The 27,120-nt window shown below is 50.3% G+C and overlaps 1 protein-coding gene across 2 annotated transcripts; it reads left to right on the top strand.

Annotated features, from left to right (window-relative positions):
- Positions 1-4: 4 nt before the first annotated feature.
- USF2 (upstream transcription factor 2, c-fos interacting) lies at positions 5-23,582 on the top strand. Of its 2 annotated transcripts, none has more exons than XM_081199836.1 (10): positions 5-507; positions 10,410-10,456; positions 12,143-12,315; positions 13,625-13,744; positions 15,906-16,059; positions 18,407-18,494; positions 19,129-19,187; positions 20,617-20,711; positions 20,971-21,099; positions 21,806-23,582. In XM_081199836.1, the coding sequence occupies exons 1-10, from the start codon at positions 455-457 to the stop codon at positions 21,893-21,895; spliced, it is 1,008 nt and encodes a 335-aa protein (XP_081055962.1). In that variant the 5' UTR covers positions 5-454; the 3' UTR covers positions 21,896-23,582. The 2 variants fall into 2 exon arrangements, with proteins under 2 accessions (XP_081055962.1, XP_081055963.1); XM_081199837.1 differs by having other exon boundaries at positions 10-507; positions 12,143-12,258.
- The last annotated feature ends 3,538 nt before the right edge of the window (positions 23,583-27,120 follow it).

Below are 27,120 nucleotides of genomic sequence, written 5' to 3'. Positions count from 1 at the left end.
CTCTCCCTCTCCGGATTGTTGCAACGTTCCATCCGCTGCTTGCTCGCCGACGTTCCAAAGCAGGCCGCGGACGTTCGATCGGCAGCAGCAGCAGCAGCTCCTCGGATCCTTTTCCGCCCTTTTCCCCCTTTCTTTCAATCCGCATCCTCCGGCTCCCACGCTCTCCCGTCTCTTCCCCCCTCACGTGTCCCGGGCTCCCAGCTGGGGAAGGAGGGGAGAGAGAGAGAATCTCTCGCTCTCTTTCCTCCTCACATGACCCGAGTGTTTGTCCCCGTGATCAGCGCCTCGGCTCCCGTGTCTCCTCCGCGTCCCCTCTACCTCCATCCGGCGTGAGATTTAAACTTCGTCCCCTCCCTCCTCCCCTCCCGCCCCCTTCTCCCCCTGGTGCTGCGGGGGTCTTTCCCCCACCCCCTCTCCCTCCCCCCTCCCTTTCCCCCCCTTCCCTTCTCCCCCCATGGACATGCTGGATTCCGGCCTGGACACAGCCACCGCCTCCGCTGCATCCAGGTAAGGGGGAAAGATCCCACGACACCCCCATTTAGCAGGGCGGGGGGGGGGGGCTACGGCACCCAGCCTTCCCTCTCTTCTCGGGCCTAGCGAGGGTGGGGGAGGGGAGAGGGAACCAGCCATGATCCTCCTGCGGCGGCAGCAGCAGCGGCGCAGAGAGAGTGGGGGAGAACAAAATGGAGGACGAGGCAGAGCTTAGGCTCTCCGGGACGGGGGAAGTGGGACGAGGGTGGGGGGGGGGACACGGCAATTCCAGGGGACGTGACCTGGGTCTGAGAACTGGGTGTCTGGAATAAAAGGGAAAGTGTGTGTGCGTGGAGAGAGAAAGGAGAGGTTGTGATCAGGAGGACTCCGTGCCATTGTAGGGTGAGAAGCAACGGGACACCCCCCCAAAAAAAAGCCCCACACTCGCACACGCACCGTCCAAGATCTGAAATGCATTGTCAGGAGGGCTGGTGAAGGGGAAGATAAATCTTGGGTTTGTGTGCATTTGGAGAGGGGTGGGGGTGGGGAAAGCATTCAATGTTTTGGTGGGGGGAGGGAGGACACAAAACACTGATTGGCAGGTAAGGGCTGGGGACGAGGGTAAACTCTGAGCAGGCAGGAGGCTGCCAGGGTGATCAGAAAAAATGGGGGTGCGATTGTGGAGCTGCAAAGGAGAGGGAGTGATGGGGGTGGGGTGAGGGAGAGGGTGTTAAGCTGAGAGTCCAGCAGCGTGTTGTAGTGGTTAGAGACTCGGGGTTCAATCCCTACGTTGCCCTGAATGTTCTGGAGTGACACCCCCAGGCATGCTCTCGCTGCCTAACCCTACATCACAGGTTTGTTAGGATTAAAATGGGGGGGGGGGGAGGAGTACACATTGCGTTCCTCATTCTCCTCCCCCAGCTCCTTAGTGCAGGCATGGGGAATGTGTAGCCTTGCTTTGGGCTTCAGCAGCCACCATCCTCAGCGAGGGCTACTGGGACTGTGGCTGCTGGAGAGGGGTACTGGGAGTCGTCCATCACAGCAGCCCAGGGGTCAGATGTTCCCCAGCCTTGCCTCAGTAAAAGGGTGGAACAAAGTAAGAAAAAGGCCTTGCGGGCTTAGCAATATGGTTCCTTTACTGCAAACAGAGGACCAAACACCAGTTTATCCGCTGCTGTTTCTGGGGGTGTTGTGTGAACACCTGATCACCTACAACATGCGGTCGTGACCATTGTGCATGGTGCATACATTATTGGAGAACTGGGATTGGCTGCTGCGTTTCCTTGAGAAAGATACACACCTGGTGGGAAATCCAAAAATACTGCAGTGCAATGCGGTCTGTGTTAGGACAACCTTCCCCAACTTGGTGACCTCCTGCGCTTGTGGGACTGCAGCTGCCATCCTCCCTGAGCATTGATCATGCTGCCTGGTGCTGATGGGAGTTGTAGTCCTAAACATCTGGAGGGACACCAGGTTGAGGACGGCCACCCTAGGAATAGTCTTTGTTTCCTTCCGGGTTGCAGTGCTGCTTCAAGGAGAGCCGTCTACTCTGTGGCAGTTGGGCAGAACAGCTGGCGCAGAATTGTGCTGTGCCTTGACACTCCCCTCCCATGGCTCCGCTCGCCTATGGTGAGCAAAAGTGGATTCTGGGTGACCAGGCAGTGAAAGTTCCATAATTTAGAAGAGAGGGGGCTTAACCATGGGCATGCCACAAATGACTAACATGAGCTATGTGTTAGGCTGGTAAGAGCTACTGTAGGCAGTAATATTTGTGAATCCGATTTGCAAGACTGGGTTGTTTCACAGAGAAACAAGGGCGATTACATTAGCATCCTGGAATTTGCCTCCTGGGTGAACGCATTTGGGAGGGTAAAAAGGTAGAGTCCCTAGATGATTGTTGGGACTGTGTGAGGAGAGGGTTCATATGGAAAGGAGTGGTCCGCTGAATGAACCCTGGGAATCCAAGCTCTCTTCATTTCATCTGCCTAGTTTGTTGTTGCTATTATTAAACCATTGGGAGTTGGAAATCTTTGCTGATCTACTGCACATGCAAATCGGCCTTATCTAGGGCTGCCATCATACATCCAGGTTTTTCCGGACACATCTGGGAATCGGACTGCAGAACGGCATCTGGGCCAGCCTTTCTCAACCTGTGGGTCCCCAGATGTTGTTGAACTACAACTCCCATCACCCCTAGCTAGCAAGGCCAGAGCTCAGGGATGATGGGAGTTGTAGTCCAACAACATCTGGGGACCCACAGGTTGAGTACCACTGATTCTGGGCGGATTTTTGCTGAAACGGCAACATGTCCAGAAAAACCCGGACGTATGGCAAGTAGGGTGATTACCTCTGGTTACAGACACTTCAGGTTACGTTGTTTCTGGTTATGGACCCGCCGAAACTCAGAAGTACCGGAACAGGTTACTTCCAGGTTCAGGGGGTCATGCATATGCAGGAGCGCTAAATCACGCTTTCTGCAAGCGCAGAATCCAAACCCGCGTGTGCGCAGATGTGCAACTACGGGTTGCGAAAGTGCATCCCACACAGATCACGTTCACAACCCGAGCATCCACTGTATTAGTATTTTTTAATGCTTAGTAAATCCAAGAAAAGCACCAAAACATTTTTTTTTGGGGGGGGGGAGATGCTCCCCCTCCCCAATACTCAACAACTTGTTTTATAATTGACCTATATAGATTGGTTGATATTCTTCACCTCCCTATCCCTGATGTAATATGTTGATTCGCCTCTCTTCCCAGAGAGCTTTCCTTCAGTAGAACTCTCTCCCCCCCCCCCCCCGTATGTATAGAGTTTCCTGGACCTTTCTCCCATCCAGGCATAGGCCTTCAGCAATATTTGCTGCATTATGTGTGTTCAGACAATATTGCGTCGGGGTGGGGGGGACACCAGGGGAAAGATGCACAGAGGCTGGCAGGATAACAGCTTCCTTGAGGAAAAGCGGCTTTTCTGAGTTTGTTGTTCAGGACGTTAGACTGGGCGTGGAGAGACACCTGGGTTCAGATCATCGCTCAGTCACGAAATTCACTGAGTGACCTTTGGGCCAATCCCTTTTGGTCTACTCAGTCTACCCCAAGGCACGGTGAAGAGGATAAGAGTGGCGTGGGGAAGGACTGCATTAACTTCCCTAAGCCTTGAAGGAAGAGTAAGATTTTTAAAAAAGCCATAACACGAAATAATTCAGCCAAATACTAGGGTGGTTGCCATAGGTGACCAGGAATTGCACATAGGTGATCCATGGAACTTCATGCAAGTGAATAGTTGGGCTGGAGAAAGAGCGGCAGGGTGCTGCTTGCTCCCGTGTCAGGCGTGTGTGTGTGTGCGTGCGTGCGCAGATTTACAGATTTGTCATTTTTGTGGTGTTATTTACAAGGCTGATGGTGTGCGTACATGTATATACATACTGACTTTCAGGCTCAAAAATCACACTGTTAGCCACTCCTAGACCAGAGTGTTGGCAGATTTGTGCAGATGTTGCTCGGGCCCAGCTCCCATCATCCTTGACTGCTGGTCACGTTGGCTGAGGCTGCTGGGATTTGAGACTCCCACCGTTACCTGGAGGGACCCAGGGTAGCCACTTCTGTGCTCCTCAGCTCTTGGCAGCAGTAGAAGGTGAACAGACAGGCAGGCATCTCTTAGACCAGTGTTTCCCAACCTTTTTTTGGGCAAAGGCACACTTGTTTGATGAAAAAAATCTCGAGGCACACCACCATTACAGCCCCGTGACGTCAGCGCGCAGCGTCACGCCGGGAGGGACGCACGAAAGTGTAAGTTTCAAATTTTTTCCCTCCCCCTTGCCGGGGAACCTCCAAGCTTTGGGGGTGGGGGGGAAGGAGGCAGCAAAGCGAGGCAGGAAGGAGAGCGCGGCTTGGCTGGGTGAGCTTTGGCAGGGGCAGGGAATGAGAGCCGCGAGGCGGGCGCTGCGGACGGAGGCGCTGCCCGCCGAGCTCGCAGGCAGCCAGGCAGGCAGACGGCGAGAGCCCCGCGCTGGGCGGCCTCTCCTCGCCGCCGCTGCCCCGCCTCTCGCCGCCCGACTCGCCCGCCTCCCCCCAGGCAACATCTCGCGGCACACCAGGCAACATCTCGCGGCACACTAGTGTGCCACGGAACAGTGGTTGGGAAACACTGTCTTAGACGCCGTCAACAGAGGTGAGGCCCTAGCCCTGTTGGTGAGACACAAGAGAAAATGTAACAAGGGTTGCTACCCCAGATTCTTCCTCCTCCCCTTCCCATCTTTGCTGGTACATTTCTTAAACTCCCGGAATTGATTGGGGGCATTTACCGGGGTTTAAATAAGGAGAGAGAAAGCTCCTAAGCAGGGGTGGGCTCTGTTGTGAACAGAGAGGAGCATGACTTGACTGGAGATGCCAGAGTTATCTCATGTGATTGTTGGTGATGCCAGGAGAACCATTGGAAGCTGCTTATGTAGTGTCAGGGGTGGGGACGCCTCAGGCCTCGGTGGGGAGGGAAACTGCCTCCTTCCAGCCCTCTTCGGGATTCTCCCCAGAACGCCACCCTTCTCACGAGCCCTACTTTGCACCCTCCGTGGGTGTTCTTACCTGGCTGGAATGGGTCCTTGGGATCCAGTGGAATGGCGCATAGAGAGTGGAATGCATCTGAGAAACATATCTGCTCCACACTGACTGGCAGCAGCTCTCTTGGGTTTTAGGCAGGCGTTCTCTCCCCTTAAAAGTATCTGGGGAGGCCAGGGATTGAGTTTGGGACCGTTTGCATGGAGAATATGTGCTCTCCAACTGACCTGTGACCTTTCCCCAGGGCTGTCCCTTTCCCAGAAAAGGCTGTGAAAGCAAGGAGAGGGACTGCGCTTACGAGATCAAGGAGGCAGTAAAAGGAGGTGGGGATGAAGAGTCTTGCGAGTTCTAGTACCCAGTGTATTGGGGAGGGGTTGGCCAGGTTTTTTTGGGGGGCGGGCTCTGGGCGAAATCTTAACCTGATGGACCCCTTTGTAGGCCCAGACGAGCGTACCTGGCTGTGGCACTCTAGACCAGTGTTTCCCAACCACTGTTCCGCGGCACACTAGTGTGCTGCGAGATGTTGCCTGGTGTGCCGCAAGATGTTGCCTGGAGGGAGGCGGGCGAGTCGGGCGGCGAGAGGCGGGGCGGCGGCGGCGAGGAGAGGCCGCCCAGCGCGGGGCTCTCACCGTCTGCCTGCCTGGCTGCCTGCGAGCTCGGCGGGCAGCGCCTCCATCCGCAGCGCCCGCCTCGCGGCTCTCATTCCCTGCCAAAGCTCACCCAGCCAAGCCGCGCTCTCCTTCCTGCCTCGCTTTGCTGCCTCCTCCCCCCCACCCCCAAAGCTTGGAGGTTCCCCGGCAAGGGGGAGGGAAAAAATTGAAACTTTCACTTTCATGCATCCCTCCCGGCGTGACGCTGCGCGCTGACGTCACGGGGCTGTAATGGTGGTGTGCCTCGAGATTTTTTTCATCAAACAAGTGTGCCTTTGCCCAAAAAAGGTTGGGAAACACTGCTCTAGACAGCGCCAGAGCCAGAGCTCGGTGATCTTGCACCCCTGGCAGAACCGTCGAGATTGCATCCCCTTAGCCACAGACAACTCAACTCTTCTTTCTACCTCTCCTCCAACCCCCGCCCCTCCACCCATTCAATTCACCCTCTATTTAAAACCATTTCTAATGAGGCAATAATCAATATTTATGGACATATTTTAAGCCAATTTTTTTGGGGGGCCCCAATCACCTGGGTGCCTGGTGGGGGCCCACCTCACCACTCCCTAGCTACGGCCCTGGACAGCGCCAGGCAGCCTCAAGCTGCAGTCCAGGGGCATCTAGAGGGTCAGTCCTGATGCAGGGCAGACAGAGAACAATCCCTGCGGTGTGCCCCCAACATCTGGTCTCTGAGTTTCCATGGCTAGTCAAGATGACCTTGACATCATTGTCAGCTCTGCATCAACGGTCTTCCCAGAAGTGCGTGCCAGTCACATAAACCCAATTTTATTGAGACCTCCCGTAAACTAGAAGTGTCTTTTTCTCTTCTGTATTCAAGTTCCCACATCTTATCCACAGACATTGCTTCTTCTCCCGCCCCCCAATCCGGCCACCTCCCCAAACTCAGCTGCTATCCCCACAGGAGGTGAGAATAATTAGGACCCTGTTGTGTACCAGGCAGTAATAAAATGAAGGGCTCCATCTATTTTCTGCCTGTTCTAGTCATTGTGGAATCCTTTTTTATTATTATTTAAAAAACCACCCTTGCGTCTAGTGTGCCCTACATGCTTTCAGCCGAGCATATTGGGGATGGGGAGAAGTGGAAAGGCAGGGTCCCCCAGGGGTAGGGGTGGGTGACGGAATAGAGGCCCAGGTGCCATGATGTCTCAGTGAAGCTCAAATGACTCATAGAATCACAGAATTGTAGAGTTGGAAGAGGGTCTCCAGGGGTCATCTAGTCCAACCCCCTGCAATGCAGGACAGCTTCTCCAGGATGGCGGCTGCCAAACGTTTTGAACTCTCAGTTCCCAATAGCCCTTGCAGGCGTGGTCAGGAGTGATGGGAGTTATGGTCCAGCAACATCTGGAGGGATGCAACTTGGGGGACAGGCAAAGAGCCTGCTGGATCAGGTGAGTGGTCCAGCAGCCTGCTCAGGTGGAGAAATTAGAATTAAAAAGAACTCCTGCCTTTCCTGCTACCCATTGTAGCAACACTACAACACCTACACTGAATTCCTGGATATCATAATAGTTGGAGTTTTGGGGCGGCAGGGGGATGGTTAGCAGCAAATCACTTATCCAGTGGCGAAGAACCAAAATAAAAGGTTTTTGAATGAACCAAGGAGTTCCGTATTTGGGCAGTGGATGTGTCACTCCTCTTTATTGCCTAGATCAGCCTTTCTCAACCTGTGGGTACCTAGATGTTGTTGAACTACAACTCCCATCACCCCTAGCTAGCAAGGCCAGAGCTCAGGGATGATGGAAATTGTAGTCACACAACATCTGGGGACCCACAGGTTGAGAACCGCTGGTCTAGATCTTTTCATAAAATGCCAGTCATTGGTGTGGCTTTGTTCATTGGCTAGAAACGCTGAAAGGCATGAGCTAGGCTAGTTTCTCACCAAACAAGTGGAGAAAATATCTCCTACCCATTTTGCCTCGGGTATTAGGCTTTCTACAAGCAGCTTACAATAGCTGGGTGCCTGGTGATTATGGAAGAAGGGGATTTAACTGTTGCCCTTGCCCAGCTCTGCTTGTGCCCCCCCCCCCGTGGCGCAATGGGTCAATGTGTTTGGCTGTTAACCAGAAGGTTGATGGTTTGAGCCCACCATGGGATGGTTGTGGGTGGAATTCCTGCATTACAGGGAGTCATATTGGTGACCCTAGGGTCCCTTCCAACCCCACAATTCTATCATTCTAAGAGCATATTGGCATCTGAGAGTAAGGAAGGCCAGATCTGTTACTTCTGAATCTCCTGGGTTTTCCATCTGAGCTGCATTCCTGGGCTGCCAGAAAGGACCTTCTCCATGGCACAGTCTGGGCTGGGACTAGCTACCATAATGGCTTCCAGGCATTGCAGAATCCAACTCCCATCTGCCCCGGCCAGCCTGGCCAGTGGCCAGGGATGATGGGAGCTGTAGTCCACAACATCTGGAAGGTACCACATTGGCTACCCTTCACCCAGGCTTTAGAGCAGAGTTCCCCAAACTTGGATCTCCAGCTGTTTTGGCACTACAGTTCCCATTATTCCTGACCACTGGTCCTGCTAACTTGGGTCCTGCAAGCTTGGTCCTCCAGATGTCATTGGTCTTCAACTCCGTTGTCCTTCACTGCTGATGGAAGTTGGTGTCTGAAGGGCGCCCTGTTGGCTAGTCCTGGCCTAGACTCTGCCCTCTCTGGCATCCCAGCAAGATCCTGGTGGTCATGATCATCTCTGTGGTTGGGGATGATGGGATCTGGAGGGTTGCAGGTTCCCTACTACTGTTTTTGCACTCCCTTTCTAGGGAGGCCCACCGCACACTTCCATCTCGAGTCTGCCACAATGTAGACCCTTTTCGTTTCACTCGTTGACTTTCCAAATTCCAGTGAGCGTTGGCCATGCTGATGGGGACTGATGGGAGGTGGAGTCTAGGAAAAACAAGACCATGGTCTAGGAGTCACTGGCCCCTAAGCACCTCCCTGGATCACGTCCATGGTATACCTACAACACAACCCTGAACCCTAACCCTTAAGAAGGATATGGAGGTAGCTTTTGAGCTCTTTAACCCAGCCTTTCTCCTCTGCGTTGGGCACCTTCCCTTGGTGTCTCGGTGCCATTCCTGCTCTGCGCCAACGTCCTGCCGAGATACGAGCCTTATCTCCCTGTGCCAGCGCGAAGAATTAAGATAGCCAAATGCTTTGCAGCGCCTCCGTAGCTGCAAGGCCGGGCGGCGTGTGCCTTCCTTTATCCTGTCTCCGTCAAAGCAAAAAGAGGATATTAACACCGAACCCTCGTGGCAGACATCAGCGCAGGGATCTCTAGCTTTCAGGAATGCGCGGGCTGAATATCAAGCTTCCTTGTCACCGATAGCGAGCAGGAAGTGAGGCTGTGTTGCTGCCCACTCCAGGGAACGGGGCTGGGTTCCTAGGCTCTGCACAGTGAGAGATTTGCAGGGGCTGTTAAATCAGTGGGAGAAGAGCTTGGCAGAGGATGTTTTAGGGGCATTCTGTTGCCCAGGCAGTGTTAAAATTCTGCATGGAGGGCAGTGGAATTCTGGAGCGTCTTGTGCTAATGAAAGTTGGTCTCGTCTGCACAGAATTCCGCTTATTTTATGCAATTCTGTTCCTTTTATTTTATGCAATTCTATTCTGCAATTGGGAATGAATGAATGAATCCTTATTTGCATCAGCCACCAGCCATAGCAATAATCAAAATGTGGTGTACAGAGGATAAAGGTAAAAAGTCAATTACAGTGGTACCTCAGGTTACATACGCTTCAGGTTACATACGCTTCGGGTTACAGACTCCGCTAACCCAGAAATAGTACCTCGGGTTAAGAACTTTGCACCAGGATGAGAACAGAAATCATGCTCCAGCGGCGTGGCAGCAGCAGGAGGCCCCATTAGCTAAAGTGGTGCTTCAGGTTAAGAACGGTTTCAGGTTAAGAACGGACCTCCGGAACGAATTAAGTACTTAACCCAAGGTACCACTGTATATAAAATGCATTTTGGGGGTTTGGGGCAATAGTGAAATAATGTGTCTTATTTTAATTGCCCTGGCTAAAAACCTTGCAACCTTTGCTGCTCATCTTTATCTGCCAAGACAAAGGACACTATAACAGTGGTTGGGCAACCCGGAGTGGACTATAATAGAGGGGTGATATCCTCACTCCTCAAATCTTTATAAAGAGTGCAAGCCAGAAGGACATGAACCACCGATTAAGTACTGCCATCTCCACAGGGACATAACCGTGGAATTTTTTGGAATCATCCCCCATGTACAGCCAAAGGCGTTATATTCAATCTTGCAGGAGTAAAAGCACAATTCTTGCTCCTACATTTTCTTTTGGTCCCATTTGCGCTGGACATTTAAAGCAGCATCATGCAACTTTAAACCGTCACAACTTTCTCCAAAGAATCATAAGGAGGTGTCATGCATTCCCCAACCACAGAGCTAAGATTTTCAGAGTTCCCCATGAAGAGGGGTTGATTTTTCAATTACTTTGGGATGGGTAGCTCTGTGGGGTCTCCTAAAAACACTCTGAATAAACTATGCTCCCCATATTTCTTTGGGGAAAGCCATGACTGTTCAGAGTACTATCATAGTGCTATAAAGGTATGGTATGAATGCGGACTATCGTTCTTCTGATGAGCTTTTGGAAGGGAACAAGACCAAGAGCTTAGAGCTTTGCAGGCTTAGATTCTATTTCAGCTGACAGTTCTTTTTCTTCTCTCTCTCCCCCCCACCTCCCTTTGTGTTACAGCCACGAGAAAGGTCAAGAAGGTGAAGAGGGAGTCGAGCTGCAGGAAGGTGAGGAGGGGTCCTGGGCTGGCCCAGAAAATGCCCAGCCAACCTGCGTGAGCAAGTTGTAGCCCCCGCTCGGGGAGGGATTTCTACCGCCAGGGCACCGCCCGATAAGTAAGGCGTACGAAATGTCTGTCTGTGAACAAAGCTGAATCTCTGGCCTCCTCCTGTCTGGATCCCACGGGGGCAGTGTGTTGGCAGCTGGAAGCCCAAATCTCCCCGACCCCCTGCAGACCCACACAGTCCTAGAGCCCTTCTAGCATCTTGTCCTTCACTCAGGCGCATCATGCACAAGATGTGTGGCGAGGGAAAGAGGAGGGAAGCAAACCCTTTCCTGCCATTCGTACGTCAGGGTTCGTCCTAGTGCATTTGCACTTCACAGAGTTTTGTGAGCAAGAAATAAAGGTCCCTGCCCCGGAGAGGTTTCAGTCGACCACCACCTTGCTGTTGTTATTCCCTCCTCCTTTTCCTTCAAGATGTTCAGGGAAGCATACACAGAGATTCCTCTCTCTCTCTTGCACAGACAAACACACTTCTGTCATCACAACAGCCCTGTGAGGTAGGTTCAGCTGAGAGGGTGGGTGGTCTGAGGTCACTTCATAGAAGTTATATGAGCCCAGCCTGAACATACTCTTTGCTCCTTCATATTCTCCACAGTTTAGACTCCTCGGCCTTTGGTGGATATTTAATGTTATCAAAATAGCTGTCCTTCCCACAAGGTAGTGACTGTGTGCTAAGTAGCAGCCTGCACTAAGGCATATTTTGCGGACAGGATGTAGGTTTCTAGAACGATGTAAATGAAAGGGAAGTTGAAACTAGTTCAGGGTTTTAAATTCTGGAGTGGCAGGTTGTATAAATAAACTCACTACATGACTGAGATCAAGAGTGTGTTGTGTGGCCTGGACTGTTGCACCCCCCCCCTCCCAAATCTGATGGGTTCCCATGCAGGAGGACACCCCAGTAACCAAGCAGAGCCGCAGTCGCCAGAGTGACACCTCCACGAGTTTGGTTCAAAAAAGGCATTTGATTATAAGCAAGAGAATAGGCTGTGGTGTGAGGGTTGATGCCCACAACAGCTGATGTTATTAATATCATTATTATCAGGAAGTCTGGGATAGCTCAGTCAGTAGAGCATAAGACTCTTAATCTCAAGGTTGGGAGTTTGAGCCCCACATTGGGAAAAAGATTCATGGGTTGGACTAAATGACCCTTGTGGTCCCATCCAAAACTGTGATTGATTTGTTTCTTACCACAAAAATGTCTCGAAGCGATGAGTACAAAATCGTACACTATAGAAGATTTAAACTGCACCAGAAAAATAAAAAGAACCTTAACTGAACGAACTGAAAGTGCTTATCTCTCAATAGCATAAAAAGGACCCACCCTACTAAATGATGAGCACTGATGCAGGCTGGGATATAATCATACCCTGTGACCCCAATTATGTTTGGGTAAACAGGAACACCTTTGGCACTTAAAGGTTAATCCTGATGTCGCCAGGGGGATGACATTCCGCAGTTGGGGAGCCACCACTGAGAAGGCCCATTCCAGGTCACAAATGTGCCTGTTAGCCCCCAAAAGGCTGGCAAACCCCTGCAGCAGCAACGACAACACCTGTGTCAATGAGGCTGGTGTGCCGCTAGGGAGTGGCCCAAAGCTGGCAGTAATCAATTTCCTTTCTCTCTCTCCCAGGAGACGGCACAAATGCGGATGAGCAGACTGCAGTGGCCATCGCCAGCGTCCAGCAAGCAGCCTTCACAGACCATAATATCCAGTACCAGTTCCGCACAGAGAACAATGGAGGACAGGTAGCAGAACCCTCGTCAGGGAGCTTGGCTTTTAACTGCGTGGGTACGGCGGAAGGGGTAAGAGCTTCAGGCGCAAGGGCATTGGCCCCTGGGCGGCTTCCTGCTGCCGACTGGCCAGTCGTCACATTCCGAGGAGTCACATGGTGTGGCGCTCGTGGGACCGCACCATTTCATTATCGGGGGGGGGTGTGTGCGTGTCATTGCATGATTGAATATATTCCCCAAATGTCTAGTCGCAGCATTGCCCACATTATTGGAGTGGGGTGGGGGGTCCCTATAAAACCCACAAGCACCAACCGTTTATTCTCAACCCCTCCACTCCAGTTTAGCCAAATCACAGACTCGTAAAATTGCAGAGTTTGGAGGAACCCCGACAGTCCAACACCCTGCAATGCAGGAATCTCAACTAAAGCTTCCATGACAGACAGACACCCCTTGCCTCTGTATCATGAGGACCAGAAGGACATGATCACTTCCTCCCAAGGTTTCCAGTACTTCCAAATTCGCCAGTCAGTTCCTCCCTGTTGGTGAGGACCAGACCCAAGACGGATGATCCCCTTGTTGCCTCTCACATTTTGGGAAATGAAAGTGTCTCAGTTATATGCCTCAGTAACATTCCAAGAAGAACCATTACGAAAGATGGGGGACAAAGCCGCATCACAAAAGGTGGGGACACCCCCCACACACCCCTGGTAGCTCTCAAGCAATGGTTCCACTTTCCCTGACATACTAACTTTCTGTATGCAGAATTCTGTGCTTGCTTTCACGTGAGGAAACGGTTGGTCTTCTTCATTTATTATCACCCAGGAGAATCCCTGAAGGGCTTGTAGCAGTGTGTTTCTCCTCTTGAGTAAATCTCCTCTGGCTTCCAGAGATTTTAGCAGATGTTGCCGTAACCTTAAGAACTAGAAAATTGTATTTGTGTGTTGTTGTTTTTTGCTGTGGTTTAGTTTGGCCAGTGTCCAGATTATGAGTCCCAACAGCGCAAGGATTTCCACTGGAACAGCAGAACTTCCACCCCACCTCACAGGCCACACCCTCCTCAAGTCTACTCGGGAGGGCTGGGGGAAACCCAGAACAGGCTTAGGGGGCAAGGTGGTGGAAGCAGGGAGGATGTACTGTTGCACAAGTGTAAATCCTTGCGCTGGCAGGATTTGTTAGTTGGATATCGACCACTGAAATACTCTAGGATGCTATATTCGGTACCATTCTCCATTTTACTGTTTCTCCAGCTGAGGACCCTCGTTGCACACCAGGAATGGTCGCAATACAGACATGCTTTGATTTGACTTCTCTGTGGGACTGTTTTCCCCCTTGTCAAATTCTGCCGGAAGACTGACTTGCTATTTTGCTTCCTCGCTGCCAGGTGACATATAGAGTCGTTCAGGTGACGGACAGTCAGCTGGATGGACAGACAGATGCGACGGGGGCAGTCAGCGTGGTCTCGACGGCAGCTTTCACCAGTGGCCAGCAAGCTGTTGCTCAGGTGAGAGAGAAGCTTTATTGGGGCCCAAAGGTGGCACCAGATGCCTTGCTTTTTAGTGATGCGTACTCCTTCCATCCAGTTCAGTCCATCAATCAAGTTGTTGCTCCAGTCAGCATACTTCACAATAAGAGCTGTGTGTGTCAGATAGCTCATTAACATAGGACACAGATGATCCCTTATTAACAGATAGGAGTGCTTTATTACATTGCAGTTCTTCTGAAAACAGTGGGTTCCTCACCTGCTGGCTGATAACCTCTGTTCTTGTGACTCCATGCCTCCATTTTGGCTACATAAGGATAACTGATGTCTGTTGAGGTCCACATTTCTTTGGGGGGAATTTGCTGAAGGTTGCATTTGAACTGGGGTGGGGAGACCAAAGTGAGCAAGTTTTCCCCCCTTTCCCTCCCTGTGCAGTGGGTTACTGGGGGAGGAATACAGTTGGTACCTCAGGTTACAGATGCTTCAGTTTACAGACTCCACTAACCCAGAAATAGTACCTCGGGTTAAGAACTTTGCTTCAGGATGAGAACAGAAATTGCGCGGTGGCGGCACAGTGGCAGCAGGAGGCCCCATTAGCTAAAGGGGTACCTCAGGTTAAGAACAGTTTCAGGTTAAGAACGGACCTCCAGAACAAATTAAGTACTTAACCCGAGGTACCACTGTAGATCTCTCCTCTTCGGAGAGCTGAACTGATCTCTTGCATGATACTTCTCCTTCTCACCCCCCCCCCAAATCTTCCTTCTGCTTCTCCAATGTTTCCATCTCCCTCCTCCTCAGCCCCCTGACTCTGTATGTCCTGTGTTTAGCTTTCCTGGGTGAAGATTTAACATGACAGCCCTTATCACTTGCCTCAAATAATCAAAATTCCTTTTAACTTATCCAGGACTGGCCTACTTTTTATTATTTTGGAAGGATTTCCCACTCAATGACCACAAGAGGGCAGTCCGAACCTGGAGCATCCCAGTCAATCCTCGTTCTGCGGCTTTCTGACTTTCTCAGATCGCACTCTGGTGCTGAGATGTTTTGGTTGACGCGCCAGCTCTGTCCCTAGAGGACTCTGCACTCTCTCCCATTTGCATTAGGATATAGTTCAGCAACTGGTGGCAGGATGCAGCTACTGGTCTCTCCCCAGTGCTCCAAACCAAAAAACCTTTCCTGCACACCTGTGTTTTTATACGGAAATCTGTAGCCACCTGCCTCGGCCCATTATCCCAAGGAATGTACTCAGTGGCTCATCAGCACTTTAAAACAGTGCAACTAGAAATTGTTAGCAGGGCTTAGTGGTAGAACATCTGCTTTGCTTTCACCAAAAAAAAGTACACCTTAATTTTAAAACCATGTGCATCAGGTCTAATAAATCTAGGCTGAAAAGAAAAGAGCTATCTATTATTCCTCGCTTGCAAGTTTTATGAAAGGTTAGATAATAGAATAACACGAATAGCAATCATTAAGAGTGCAGCTGTTGACTAAGTGATGATTTTGTAAAATGGAATGCAATTAGAAGTAAAGAAGAATATGAAACGCAGTAATAGAAGATGATAAGGAAGTATCAAGGATGGCGTGTGGAAAACCACTTAAACGAAGTTGTGATACTTTGGAAACAATTAGTATAATTGGGTTAAAATTGGGAAATCAATAAAAATAATTGGAAAGAGAAGGGAACGGAAGGAAAGGGAACGGAAGGAAGGAAGGAAGGAAGGAAGGACGAACAAACCACAGTCAAAGAGTGCTGATTTTGACCTAAGAAGCCTTAAATGGCTCAGAACCGCAATACCTCAAGGACCGCCTCTCTCCATATGAACTGACCCAGACCCTGAGATCATCTTCTGAGGCCCTTCTTCGTGTGCCTCCTCCATGTGAGGTCCAGAAGGTGGCAATACAAGAATGGGCCTTTTCTGTGGTGGCTCCCTGTTTGTGGAACGCTCTCCCCAGGGACGTTCACCTGGTGCCTTCCTTATACACCTGTAGGCACCAGGTGAAACCGTTCCTCTGTAACCAGGCCTTTGCCTGATTGACATCCAAGGCCCTGTTAAATGTGTTGTGAGAGGGGTGTCTGTTTGTTCTGGCTTTTATTACCTGTGTGGCTGGTGTGTTTTTTCTGCGGCCTACCCCAAGTTCTTCGGATGAATGGTTTTAGCTTTCTTCTGTCTCTTCTTTCCAGGCTGTGATCCAGAACCCCTTCAGCAATGGCGGGAGCCCGGCCACGGACGCCGTCAGCGGCGAGGCCCGGTTTGCGTACTTCCCTGCCTCCACGGTGGGGGACGCCACAGCGGTGTCGGTGCAGACGACAGATCAGTCGCTGACGCAGGCCGGAGGTAGGGAAGTGAGAAGGCCCGAGCCATCTCTCCCCTCTTCTTTCCAGAGCGGGATCCTGAAGTCTCGTCCACAAGGGGCAATTTGCAAAGGGGCCATCTCCACAGACCCAGGACCCATCCGCACCATCCATTTAAAATGGGATTGTACCACTTTTAACAGCCGTGGCTTCCCACAAAGACTCTGGTTTGGGAACGGTGCTGAGAAGGTTTTAGGAGGACCCCTATTCCCCCCCCCCCCGAGCTAGAATTCCCAGAGTTTAACAATTCAGGGAATGTAGCTCTGAGGAGAATAGGGGGTCGCCCTACAACTCCCAACAACTTTCAAGGTGGTCGTACAAGGCTCTCCCTCTCCTCACTTTATCCTTGCCATGACTATATTTGAAGCCATCTTCAAATATCCCAAGGGCTGTCACATGGGAGATGGAGCAAGTTTGTTTTCTGCTGCTCTGGAGGAGGGCAGGGCCCAAACCAATGGCTTCATGTTACAAGAAGGGCAATTCCGACTAAACACAAGAAGAGCTGTTCGACAGTGGGGAGATTTTAAACAGAGGTTGGATGGTCCTTTGTCATGGATGCTTTAGTTGAGATTCATATACAGTGGTACCCCGCAAGACGAACGCCTCGGAAGACGAAAAACTTGCTAGACGAAGGAGTTTTTCATTTTCTTAGCCGCTTCGCAAGACGCATTTCCCTATGGGCTTGCTTCGCAAAACGAAGCTTGCCCCGCAAGCTCCGGGGATAGCGGGGAAGCGCAGCACGTCTTCCCCGCTGTCCCCGGACCCCTTTTGAACCAAGGGGCGGCAACGGGGAGAAGCGATTCTCCCCGCTGCCCCTTCCCTTGCTTTAAAACAGGTCCGGGGACAGAGGGGAAGGCGCGCGCTTCCCCGGAGATTGCGGGGCAGGCAACGGGGAGAAGCAATCTTCTCCCCGCCGCCCCTTGCTTTAAACAGGTCCGGGGACAGAGGGGAAGGCGCACGGCGCTTCCCCTCTGTCCCCGGACGGTCTCCATAGGAACGCATTGATTGATTTTCAATGCATTCCTATGGGAAACCGTGCTTCGCAAGACGAAAAACTCGCAAGAAGAAAAAACTTGCGGAACGAATTAATTTCGTCTTGCGAGGCACCACTGTATATAATAACATCACAACACAACATAATATCTACATGGTGCCTACGGAACAACTTGCACCTTAATATCAGCAAGACAAAGGAGATGGTGTTGGACTTTCGGAGGAAGAGAGGGGAACTAGCCTCGCTGTACATCAGGGAGGGCTGTGTGGAGAGAGTCTCTTCCTTTAAATTCCTAGGGATTTATCTCAGTGAAGACCTTACTTGGAAAATAAATACAACCAAGGTGGTTAGGAAAGCCCAACAGAGACTCCATCTCCTTATTGCGAAGGAACGATGTCAATCAACATTTGATGATCTCCTTCTGCCGGTCAACAACAGAAAGTGCCCTTTCATACTGCATCCCGGTGTGGTACGCTGGTTTGACATCGACTGATAGGAAGTGCCTACAGAGGGTGGTGAATACAGCACAAGATATTATGGGCTGTCCTGTGAATCCTCTGGATGAAATAGCAGAAGGTTGCCTCAGGAGAGTGAGGAAAATTCTCAGGGATGATTCACGCCCTGGCCGGCACTTTCTTGATCTCCTGCCCTCAGGCAGAAGATATAGAAGCATGCTTAGTCGCACCAACAGGGTAAAGAACAGCTTCTATCCGTAGGCTGTTAGGCTGCTGATAACAACAGGGCAACTGACTTTCGGGTTTGGTGGGTGTGCGTCAGTAAACGAGGGGAATTAAGACTAAGAGAGCTGAGTGGGGGGTGCTCGTGTAATCTCACTGTATACATGTTGTACAAGTGACAATAAAGTATTTCAATTTGAATTCCTGCATTGCAGGGGGTTGGAATAAAAGACCCTCGGGGTCCCGTCCAACTCTCCGAATCTTTGACCCCGTGAGGAAGGTTAGGCCGAGAAAATGTGACTGGCCTAAGTGAGCTTCATGGCTGAGTGGGGATTCGAATCCAGATCTCCCCGGTCCTAGTCCAACACTGAACCACTACACCTTCCTTTCATTGAGCTCAAGGCAGCATATACTGGCTGCTCGTCCCCTGCTCCTGTTTTCTCCTCACAACAGCCCTGTAAGGTAGGTCAGGGGAGTGAGTGGCCCAAAGGCATCCAGCGCGGTTCATGTATATGTGAGTGGAGAGTTGATCCTGGCTCATCCCAGTCCTAAAATAAAAGGGTGGCAAGGGTTTCTCCGCAGCCAGCTGGCTCTCCCTTCCTCTTGCTGTTCCTTTCAAAATAGCAAGCTTACTTTCTCTTCTGTGTTGCTCCCCGTAGGCCAATTCTACGTGATGATGACCCCGCAGGACGTGCTGCAGACAGGGACGCAACGTACCATCGCCCCCCGAACCCACCCCTATTCCCCGTATGTATGGCTCCAGCAAGGGAACAAAGAGGGAGGGTTGACGAGTCAGGAGCACGGCTGTCTAGCTCCCTGACCCCCAATGATGGCTGTTCCCAAAGGGCCAAGGAAGCGGGGAGCCAGGGAGCCAAACTAAGAGAATTGGAAGCTGTGTTACGCTGAGTCAGTCCATCCAGCACAGTACTGCCTGCACTGGGCAGGCAGTGCTTCTCAAACTGTAGTCCATCTGTTCCTGGACTACAACTCCCATCATTCCCAGCGAGCAGGGGGTGATGGGAGTTGTAGTCCACCAGCAGCCAGGGACCCAAGTTTGAGAAGCATTGCTGTCGGGTTTGGGGCAAGAGTCTCTCCCAGTCTTAACTGGAGATTCTAAGGACTGAAGCTGGGACTTTGGGATGCAGCTCTACTTAACGGACCCCAGAAAGTATGTTTGCACCCCTTTTAAAGGGCAGGGGGCGGTGCATTGTTCCCATGGCCCATGCTCTGCTGATGGGAAGGGAGATTTGGAGCGTTTTCCTTGCCCCTTTCATATTCGCATCCTGGCACCTCTGCTTCCGAGACGTGAGCAGGTTCTGTGCCCCCTTCCCTGTCCCCCTCCTGATTTCCCCCCTCCCATGCCTTTGCTTTGAAAACCTAGGAAAATGGACGGGACGCGAACGCCGCGGGACGAGAGGAGACGAGCCCAGCACAACGAAGGTGCGCAGAACAGTCGAACAGCCCGAACCATCCCTGTAAAAAATAAAAATCAAACACCACATTCAGGTCGTTCTGGAATTTCTTGCCCTCCTGGGCCATAGAACCTGAGGAGAGGGTTTTCACTCTCCTCTCCCTCCACTTTTCTAACTGCAATGCTACTGCTGCCCCGTACCTGTTTATTGGGTGGGGGTGGGGGTGGGGGTGTGAAGGCGGTCTCTCAAGATGAATAAAATGGCGCCCTGCCAGCATGAAGTGAGCTGCTCTTGCACCCTCCAAGTCAAATAAGCCTCTGTTTCGTTCTTGCAGGGACAGCCACACTGCCAGCAGCCTCCCCCGGAACGTTTAAAGCTTAATTTTTTGTAGCAGGGTGCTTTTAAGGGGGACGGTTCCCTGTTTTTCTTACTTCCCATCAAAGCTGTGCCTCTCCTCACCCACGCTTCCTTAATTACCAGGGCCTGATGCTCTTCACAAGCACCCGCTAATAACTGTGGCGGATTTGAGTTAGCTCAGTTCTTCATGGAGGTGCCATTTCCACCCAAACACCCCAACCAAGCTGGTACCCTCCATAGGCTTTGGTCTACAACTTTCACCAGCCCCTATCAATCTGGCCCAAGGGTCAGGAATGATGGACACAGTAGACCAGCATCATCCCCAATTCACGGGATTTCACCTGGCGGTGGGGAACCTTGTAGCCTGCAGCCCAGCTGTGGCTTGTGGCTTAATAATTATAATAATTTTGGATGTGTTGTAAGGTTGGATTTCAGCTGCCCCGAGGTGCGCTTCCAAAGCTCTCTTCTCCTTTGGGTTGGGTGATTTGCTGTGGCCCCTGATTTATTTATTTTTTTGGGGGGGAAGGGGGTGGCAATGATTCCAGAAAGGTACAGTAGTACCTTGGTTCTCAAACTCACTCCATTCCGGTAGTCTGTTCCAAAACCAAAGCGTTCCAAAACCAAGGCGCGCTTTCCCATAGAAAGTAGTGCAAAATGGGTTAATCCGTTCCAGACTTTTTAAAAAACAACCCCTAAAGCAGCAATTTAACATGAAGTTTACTATCTAACGAGACCATTGATCCATAAAATGAAAGCAATAAACAATGTACTGCAGTCACACAATCAATCAATCAGTAGCTGAAATGGGTTCCACACAGTCACCAAAAAAAGCAAAATAAATAGCAACAACAGACAGATCTCAGCGTAACACTCAAAACAGAAGCATGGCACTCAAAATGGAAGCATAACACTCAAAACGGAGCACGTTCGGCTTCCGAAGAAAGTTTGCAAACCGGGGAACTTCTGGGTTTGCAGTGTTTGGGTGCCAAGTTGTTTGAGAACCAAGGCATTTGAGAACCAAGGTACCACTGTTTGCTTTTTTAAGAAAAATTCCCTTGTCTAATCAGTTCTCTGTTTTCTCTTTGCCTCCCCCTGTCTAGTTGAACGAAGGAGGCGGGACAAAATCAACAACTGGATTGTCCAGCTGTCGAAAATCATTCCAGACTGCAATACAGACAACAGCAAGACGGGGGCGGTGAGGGCAACTTCTGGGCAGGACATGAATGCCGGGGGGGGGGAGTGTTGTTGGTTTTGGAGGAGTCACTAGCTACTGCTGCGGGTGGCAGGCTCATTCTTCTTGGGACAGTTTATATTGGGAGAGGCTGTTCGAGGGGGTGTAATGCCCTCTGTCCCCCACCCCACCCCCCCGGCTGTCAGATTCTATTGCTGTGGGCAATTTTACCTGTTCTGAGCATGGCATGGCATTTAGGAAATGTGTTCTGTGTGCCCCACAGAGCAAAGGAGGCATTCTGTCTAAAGCCTGCGACTACATCCGTGAACTGCGCCAGACGAACCAGCACATGCAAGAGACTTTCAAAGAAGCTGAGCGGCTGCAGATGGACAACGACTTGTTACGGCAACAGGTACCTGAGCCCTCCAAACCTGCCCTCCCCAGTAACAAAGACCCATTGCTGAGATGGCCTAGCCTACTCACAGGGTTGTTGTGATGATAAAATGGGGAACGCGATGCGCACCACCTTGACATGACCTCCTTGGAGGGGGAAAGTGGTATACAGTGGTTCTCGAACTTAATCTGTTCCGAAGGTCCGTTCGAAACCAAAGCATTCCAAAACCAAGGTGCGCTCTCCCATAGAAAGTCATGCAAAATAGATTAATCCGTTCCAGACTTTTAAAGACAACCCCAAAAACAGCAGTTTAACATGAATTTTACTATCTAACGAGACCATTGATTCATAAATTGAAAGCAATAAACAATGTACTGCAGTCACACAACCAGTCAATCAGTAGCTGAACTGGGTTCCACAGTCACAAAAACAAAACAAAAAGTGCAGCAAAAATGCAAAATAAATAGCAAAAACAGACAGACCTCAGCGTAACACTCAAAACAGAGGTGTGGCACTCAAAATGGAAACGTAATACTCAAAACGAAGCACGTTCGGCTTACGAAGTAAGTTCGCAAACTGGGACACTTACTTCCAGGTTTGCAGTGTTTGGGTTCCAAGTTGTTTGAGTATCAAGGCATTTGAGAACCAAGGTACCACTGTGTAAACATTTTTTTTAAAAAAACTAATTACCTCTCTTATCTCTCCCCCCCCCCCCGCCCCACAGATCGAGGAGCTGAAGAACGAAAACGCCCTTCTCAGAGCACAGCTGCAGCAACATGGGATCGAGATTGTGGGAGATGCCCCTGGGCAGTAGCCCCCCCCCCCAGCTGCCCACTTTGCCACTGCCTCTTTACACAGGATCTCAGCCTCCAGTTCTACTCATCCTTTTGTACAGAGAACCCCTTCTGCTCTGAACGAACATTGCCTCCCTTCCCCTCGCGTTGGGGGTAAACCAAGGGGAGCGGCAAAAAATCCGGGGAGTGGGGGGTGGAAGAGCCTGATCAAGGGGCTCGTCAGCCCAGCCACGCCAGCCTTCTCCCCCCAATCTCACTTCCTGTTGTCTTCCCCTCCTGACTTCCTTCCTCTCCTTAGGATACGTTAAGATTAAACAGACAAAAGATGCATTTTTTTATAGTAGATTTTTAACACAGGTTAGCCAGTTTCCACTTGCCTCCCCTTTTCCCCACTGGATCTGTGGGGTGGGGACATTCCCCCCCCCCCCTCTGAGATGGGCTGTTTCAAAAGCTATCAGATTCTATCTTCTTTCTTTTGACCTTCTTGCCGGTTCGAAGCCTCCCTGAGGGCGAACCCATCGTGTTGATTTGGCCCCATGGGGGAAAAAAAGGAGTAGGGGTTTGGGTTTCTCAGGTTTGGCTGCTAGCCCAAGAGTGGGTGAGGTTGACCCCCCCCCCCGCGGTTTGGACACGATCTGCAGGTTAAGTAGACACCCCACCCCTGCCTTTGAGGTGCCCTGAAATGAATGCTGTTCAGGTGAAACTCAGTAGCAGGTTAGTTGGAATTGGACTTGCAGTCAGGCCAACGGCTTATATTATGGAGGGAGCCTTGTGCCATGAACCAGGGGGAGGTTGCAGTTCAGTTTTGCCTCTCCGGCCATGTCCACTAACTCTACCCTACTCCAAAACTTGTAAAATAATAATGATTAAGGCACAACAGAGTTCAGTCCTAAATCTTCCTACTGTCTCCCTTCCTTCCTTCCTTCCTTCCCTCCCTCCATCCCTTTATTTCCTTCCTTTCCTTCTTTCTCTTTCCTTCCTTCCTTCCTTCTTTCCTTCTTTCTTTCTTGTAAGTAATCTCTTATTTTATTAGTTCCCAAGCGCGTTTGTATAGAGGTACGGTGTTTGTATGATAGCTGAAACCCAGGCCATTAGAAAGAGGTTTTTTTTAGTGGTGGATTGACTTGACAACAGGGTTGCTTTTGTGTGTGTTTTTTGATATTATATAATTTTTTAATTAAACTTCAGCAGTGTTTTAGATTTCAGGTTAAGAAAATAATAATAATCAGGAGATGGGTTTTGTTTTTTTAAGAAAAGAAGCAATCTCCTATATTTTGGGTTTCCTACCCCGCCCCCTGCTTTCACACAGAATTTTTTTTAAGAAAAGAAGATAAATGGTTCCTAAAAATTATAAAATATTATTATTGTAATAGCAAGTTCCTTAGGTTTGATTTTTTTGTTTGTTTCATTTTATATCTCTATATACCAGCCCTCCTGGAGAAAAAAATTACTTATGTCCAGGATTGTAACTGGATTTGTGGTAATGTTTGTACCCAAATATCAGTCTTGCTCCAACCCTCTATGAATGTGAGGAGGAAGAGATGAAGAGAGGTTAAATCGCAGGGGTTGGGGGAAACAAATGGTATATCAAAAAAGGAAAAAAAAGTTGGCTTGCAGAGTTTGATCGTTGGAAAATAGGAAGAAATTCTGTTTATATATAAAAGGAAAAGAGAAAAAACCTGCACAGAAATAATATTGTATCAAATCGTTTTGTGGTTTGACGGTGTTTGTGGCTACATGCGGGGACAGAATGAAATTGTTTGGCGGTTCCCTTTTCTTGCACCCAAAGACCCCAGTTTGACAACCAGGGGTTTTCAGCTCAGTTGCAGTAGCAACCGTGGGGTGGAGTGGGGGACCCCCCAGATCTTAATATGTTGTTTATTTGTTGCATTTATATCCCTCCTTTCTTCCAGGGGAAGTGCAAGGTGCTTTACATAGTTCTGCCTCTCCCTTTTCCATCCTCACAACAATCCCGTGAGAGAGGGACCAGCCCAATGTCACCCTGTGGACTATGCAGCTGAGTTGGGACTGGAACTCTGATCTCCCAGATCTCGGCCTAAAACACTAACCACTACACCACACTTTCTCCCAATCCCAAGGCTTCCTCCCAAGAATCTCTGAGTGGATCTGCCACAAGAACTCTGTGCGATAGGTTAAGCCGAGAGATGGCGGCTGGCCCAGGGTCACCCACCAAATGAGATGGCTTCCCACAGTCCTAATACCTCTATGCCACATAATCATTGTGAGCCGTTGGCTAAAGACACACTCGGTCAACTAGTGCCCCCTAGACCTGCCTACAGTTATAGCTTTGGTCCATTAGGCCTTTTCCAGCTGCAGGCTCATTGAGACAAATCCCCACGACTTCCTGTCCAGAGTTTGTGGTGCCCTGTATCTCCAGGGATACAATGAAGTGTCAGCATCCTTCTCTCCTAGTTGACCAGCCAAGGTGCCTGAGAGAAACCCAGCAAGCAGAATTAAGAGCACAAGCATGGTCTCCTCTTCTGTGGTTTCCAGGAACTGGCATTCAGAAGCATTGCTGCTGTGTAAGTTCAGAAGTTTGAGAGATTTGTGCCGCTGTTTCGAAGGCAAACATGGCATTGGCCCTGTACGTTGGGTAGAAGATGCAAAGTTGTATCCTGCTAAATGGTGCCGCTCTTGAGTAGGGGAGTGGTGGTTGCATGGCACTTCTGCAAGAAGCCCCAGCAAGGGGAGAGAGCTGGCATCCTCCACACATCCCGTTCCTGGGATGCGCAGGACCCCTGACCATGCTGGCTGGGCCTGATGGGAGTCCTCTGAGTCCAAAAATAGCTGAAGGACCATAGGTTCCCACAGGCTGGCACATAGGGCTGTGCATGGCCCCTGTGATCTAGCTTGGGACCCAATGCAGTCTGCATAGATCTGGACTCACCACTACAAGCCTGTCTTTGCTCCTAGAAAAGGTTGGGGGAACCTGTCTCCCTCCAATTGCTGTTGGATCACAAGTCGTAGAATCCCTGGTTTCTGGGCATCCTCTGGTTGGAGCAGAAGGTACTGTGGGAGTCCCAACAATGTATAGAGGGCATCGGGCTTCCCAACTCTGCCCTAGAACAGCTGGATAAACATAGCATGTCTCCCTTTTAATACAGAACTAGAATCCTCTTAAGTTGGAAAGGACCTCGGGCTCTTCCAGTCTAGCATTCCTTGAAGAACAGCACCCCTCGACCCCAGCCAACGCAGCCAATGTTTAGCCAAAATGGGAGATGGAGTGCCACAACACCAGGAGGACCACAGCTTCCATGTCTCTAGTCTAAATTACCTAGCTATTCGGTGGAAAATTTGAATCTTGCATTGGTGCCTTTGTACTGAAGATGGTGGCATTCCAACCTGGTTAAATCCCGCAACAATCCATGGGTCCAATGGCTTATCTGGATATTAAAAGCACTTCAGGCTACTGAAAAGCCACCAGCCCAGTGTGTGCTGAAGACCAACCCTCAACAGGGATGGTTGGTCATATAGAGTGGACCATTGAGGTCTTCTGCAAAGGAGTGTTTTGGTTCAGAACCGCACTAGTGCTTCCTTGAGACACTTTAGTATTGTTTTATTTATTTAAAAACCTTCACCCTCAAAGAGTTCCGTGAAATGGGGTGGAGGTAGACTTCTGTTTTCCTCAAATCCCTTTGCATTTGCCCTCCCTTGTAGACCTCCCCTCCTTCCTGGAAGCCAGCCCCGGCCTGTAGTAGCAGCGGCCTTGAGCTGCTCTGACAACAAGTTTGTTGACACCCCTGCCCTGCGCAGGGCGCAGCAGGACAGCTTGCCCAGGGGAATGATTTAGCTTGCAAGCTGCTTGGCCAGCCTGCCTGTCGCCTGTCCGTTTCTGTGCCTGTCGCCACTCGTAATCTGTGATCTTGCTGTTGCTGTCTGTGTCCCAAAATTTAGGGGCGGGAGGGGAGTGGGGGAGATGCCAGGAGGGCAAACAGGGTTATGTTGCAACGCTCTCTGGCTTGTTTGCAGATTGAGCATCATGCAGTGGTGTCCTCTGACCTGCAATTTGGCAAATGGTTTTAGATCTGGGTCCCTAGAGAGAAGATTCTCCAAAGGAAGAATGCAGGGATCATGGGGTACCTAGGCCAAGTCTCCCCAAGATGGCTAAAAAGTGAGAGGCGAAAAGAGTCCTGTCAGCCCGCAGAGTTTGGAATAAACAGTCTGCGAGGGCACTTCCCCAGGGTTCAGTTTCCTCAGGGTGAGGGACAGCAGAGACTTTAAGATCTATAACTTATTTATGCATATGTACAACCTGAGCCCATGAAGGGGCTCACAGCACGAGCACCCCAAAAAGGTTTTGCCTCTGCCATAGCCTTGGATTAAAGCAGATATCAAGCATGTCTCTCCCCCTGAGACTTCTGCCTGCAGCCTGCTCCAAGCTCACCTCACACACAGCTCTCAACTCTTGCATTTCTCCTAACTACCAGCCACTTGAGGGAGACTGAACCAACTGTTTGCCGTCTGGCACATAGCCACTTCCTTTGTTACCCTAACAACCCATACTTAGGCCATTACCAAGACACTGGCCTGGCTAGTCCAACAACCGAACCCTTGCTGAATCCAGGAATTGCCATATCTCCTCAAACCTAATGCTTACAATTTTTTGACCAAATTACATTGCAAAAATTAAGGTGTGCATCCGATTCGATGGCACACTTATACTCGCCAGCGACTACTTTTTTGGGTTTCAAAGTTCTGAAAATTGAGGCTTGCATTAGATTTGATGGCGCATTAGGCTCGGTACAGCCTCACCCCTACCCACAATACACACACCCCCAAAAACAAAATCTAAAGGCTCCTCCACATGACCTATTTATTTACTGAGCATCATCCTCATTTGCTGGCACACAGCTTTCGTAGAGATCAGGTTATATCTGGTCTGTCTTGGGCATTTGTTCTGATTTTATTTGCTTTATTTGTTCTTTACATTTATAACTCACCTTTTCCTCCAAGACCTCAAGGTGGGATACATGGTATTCCATCCCCTGTGAAGTTGGTTAGGCTTAAGAGGAAGGGACTAGGTCACCTGGTGAGCTTCCTGGCCTAGTGGAGATTTCAACTTAGTCCAACATGCTAACAACTACAACTCCCTATACATTGGTTTGCAGGGAGGTCATATGACAGTGAGAATCCATCCTGATTTCCTTGCAGGGTAATTGTATGTCTTGTCAATCATTCATTCATTCCGTGTTATTCAGTGCATTTTCCCATCACTTTCCTAGCT

Source organism: Podarcis bocagei (assembly GCF_964188305.1).
Source record: "Podarcis bocagei genome assembly, chromosome: 7".
In the NCBI taxonomy this organism is placed as follows: domain Eukaryota; kingdom Metazoa; phylum Chordata; class Lepidosauria; order Squamata; family Lacertidae; genus Podarcis; species Podarcis bocagei.
Note: the sequence above shows the minus strand (reverse complement) of the source record. Positions and strands in the feature narration are given on the sequence as shown.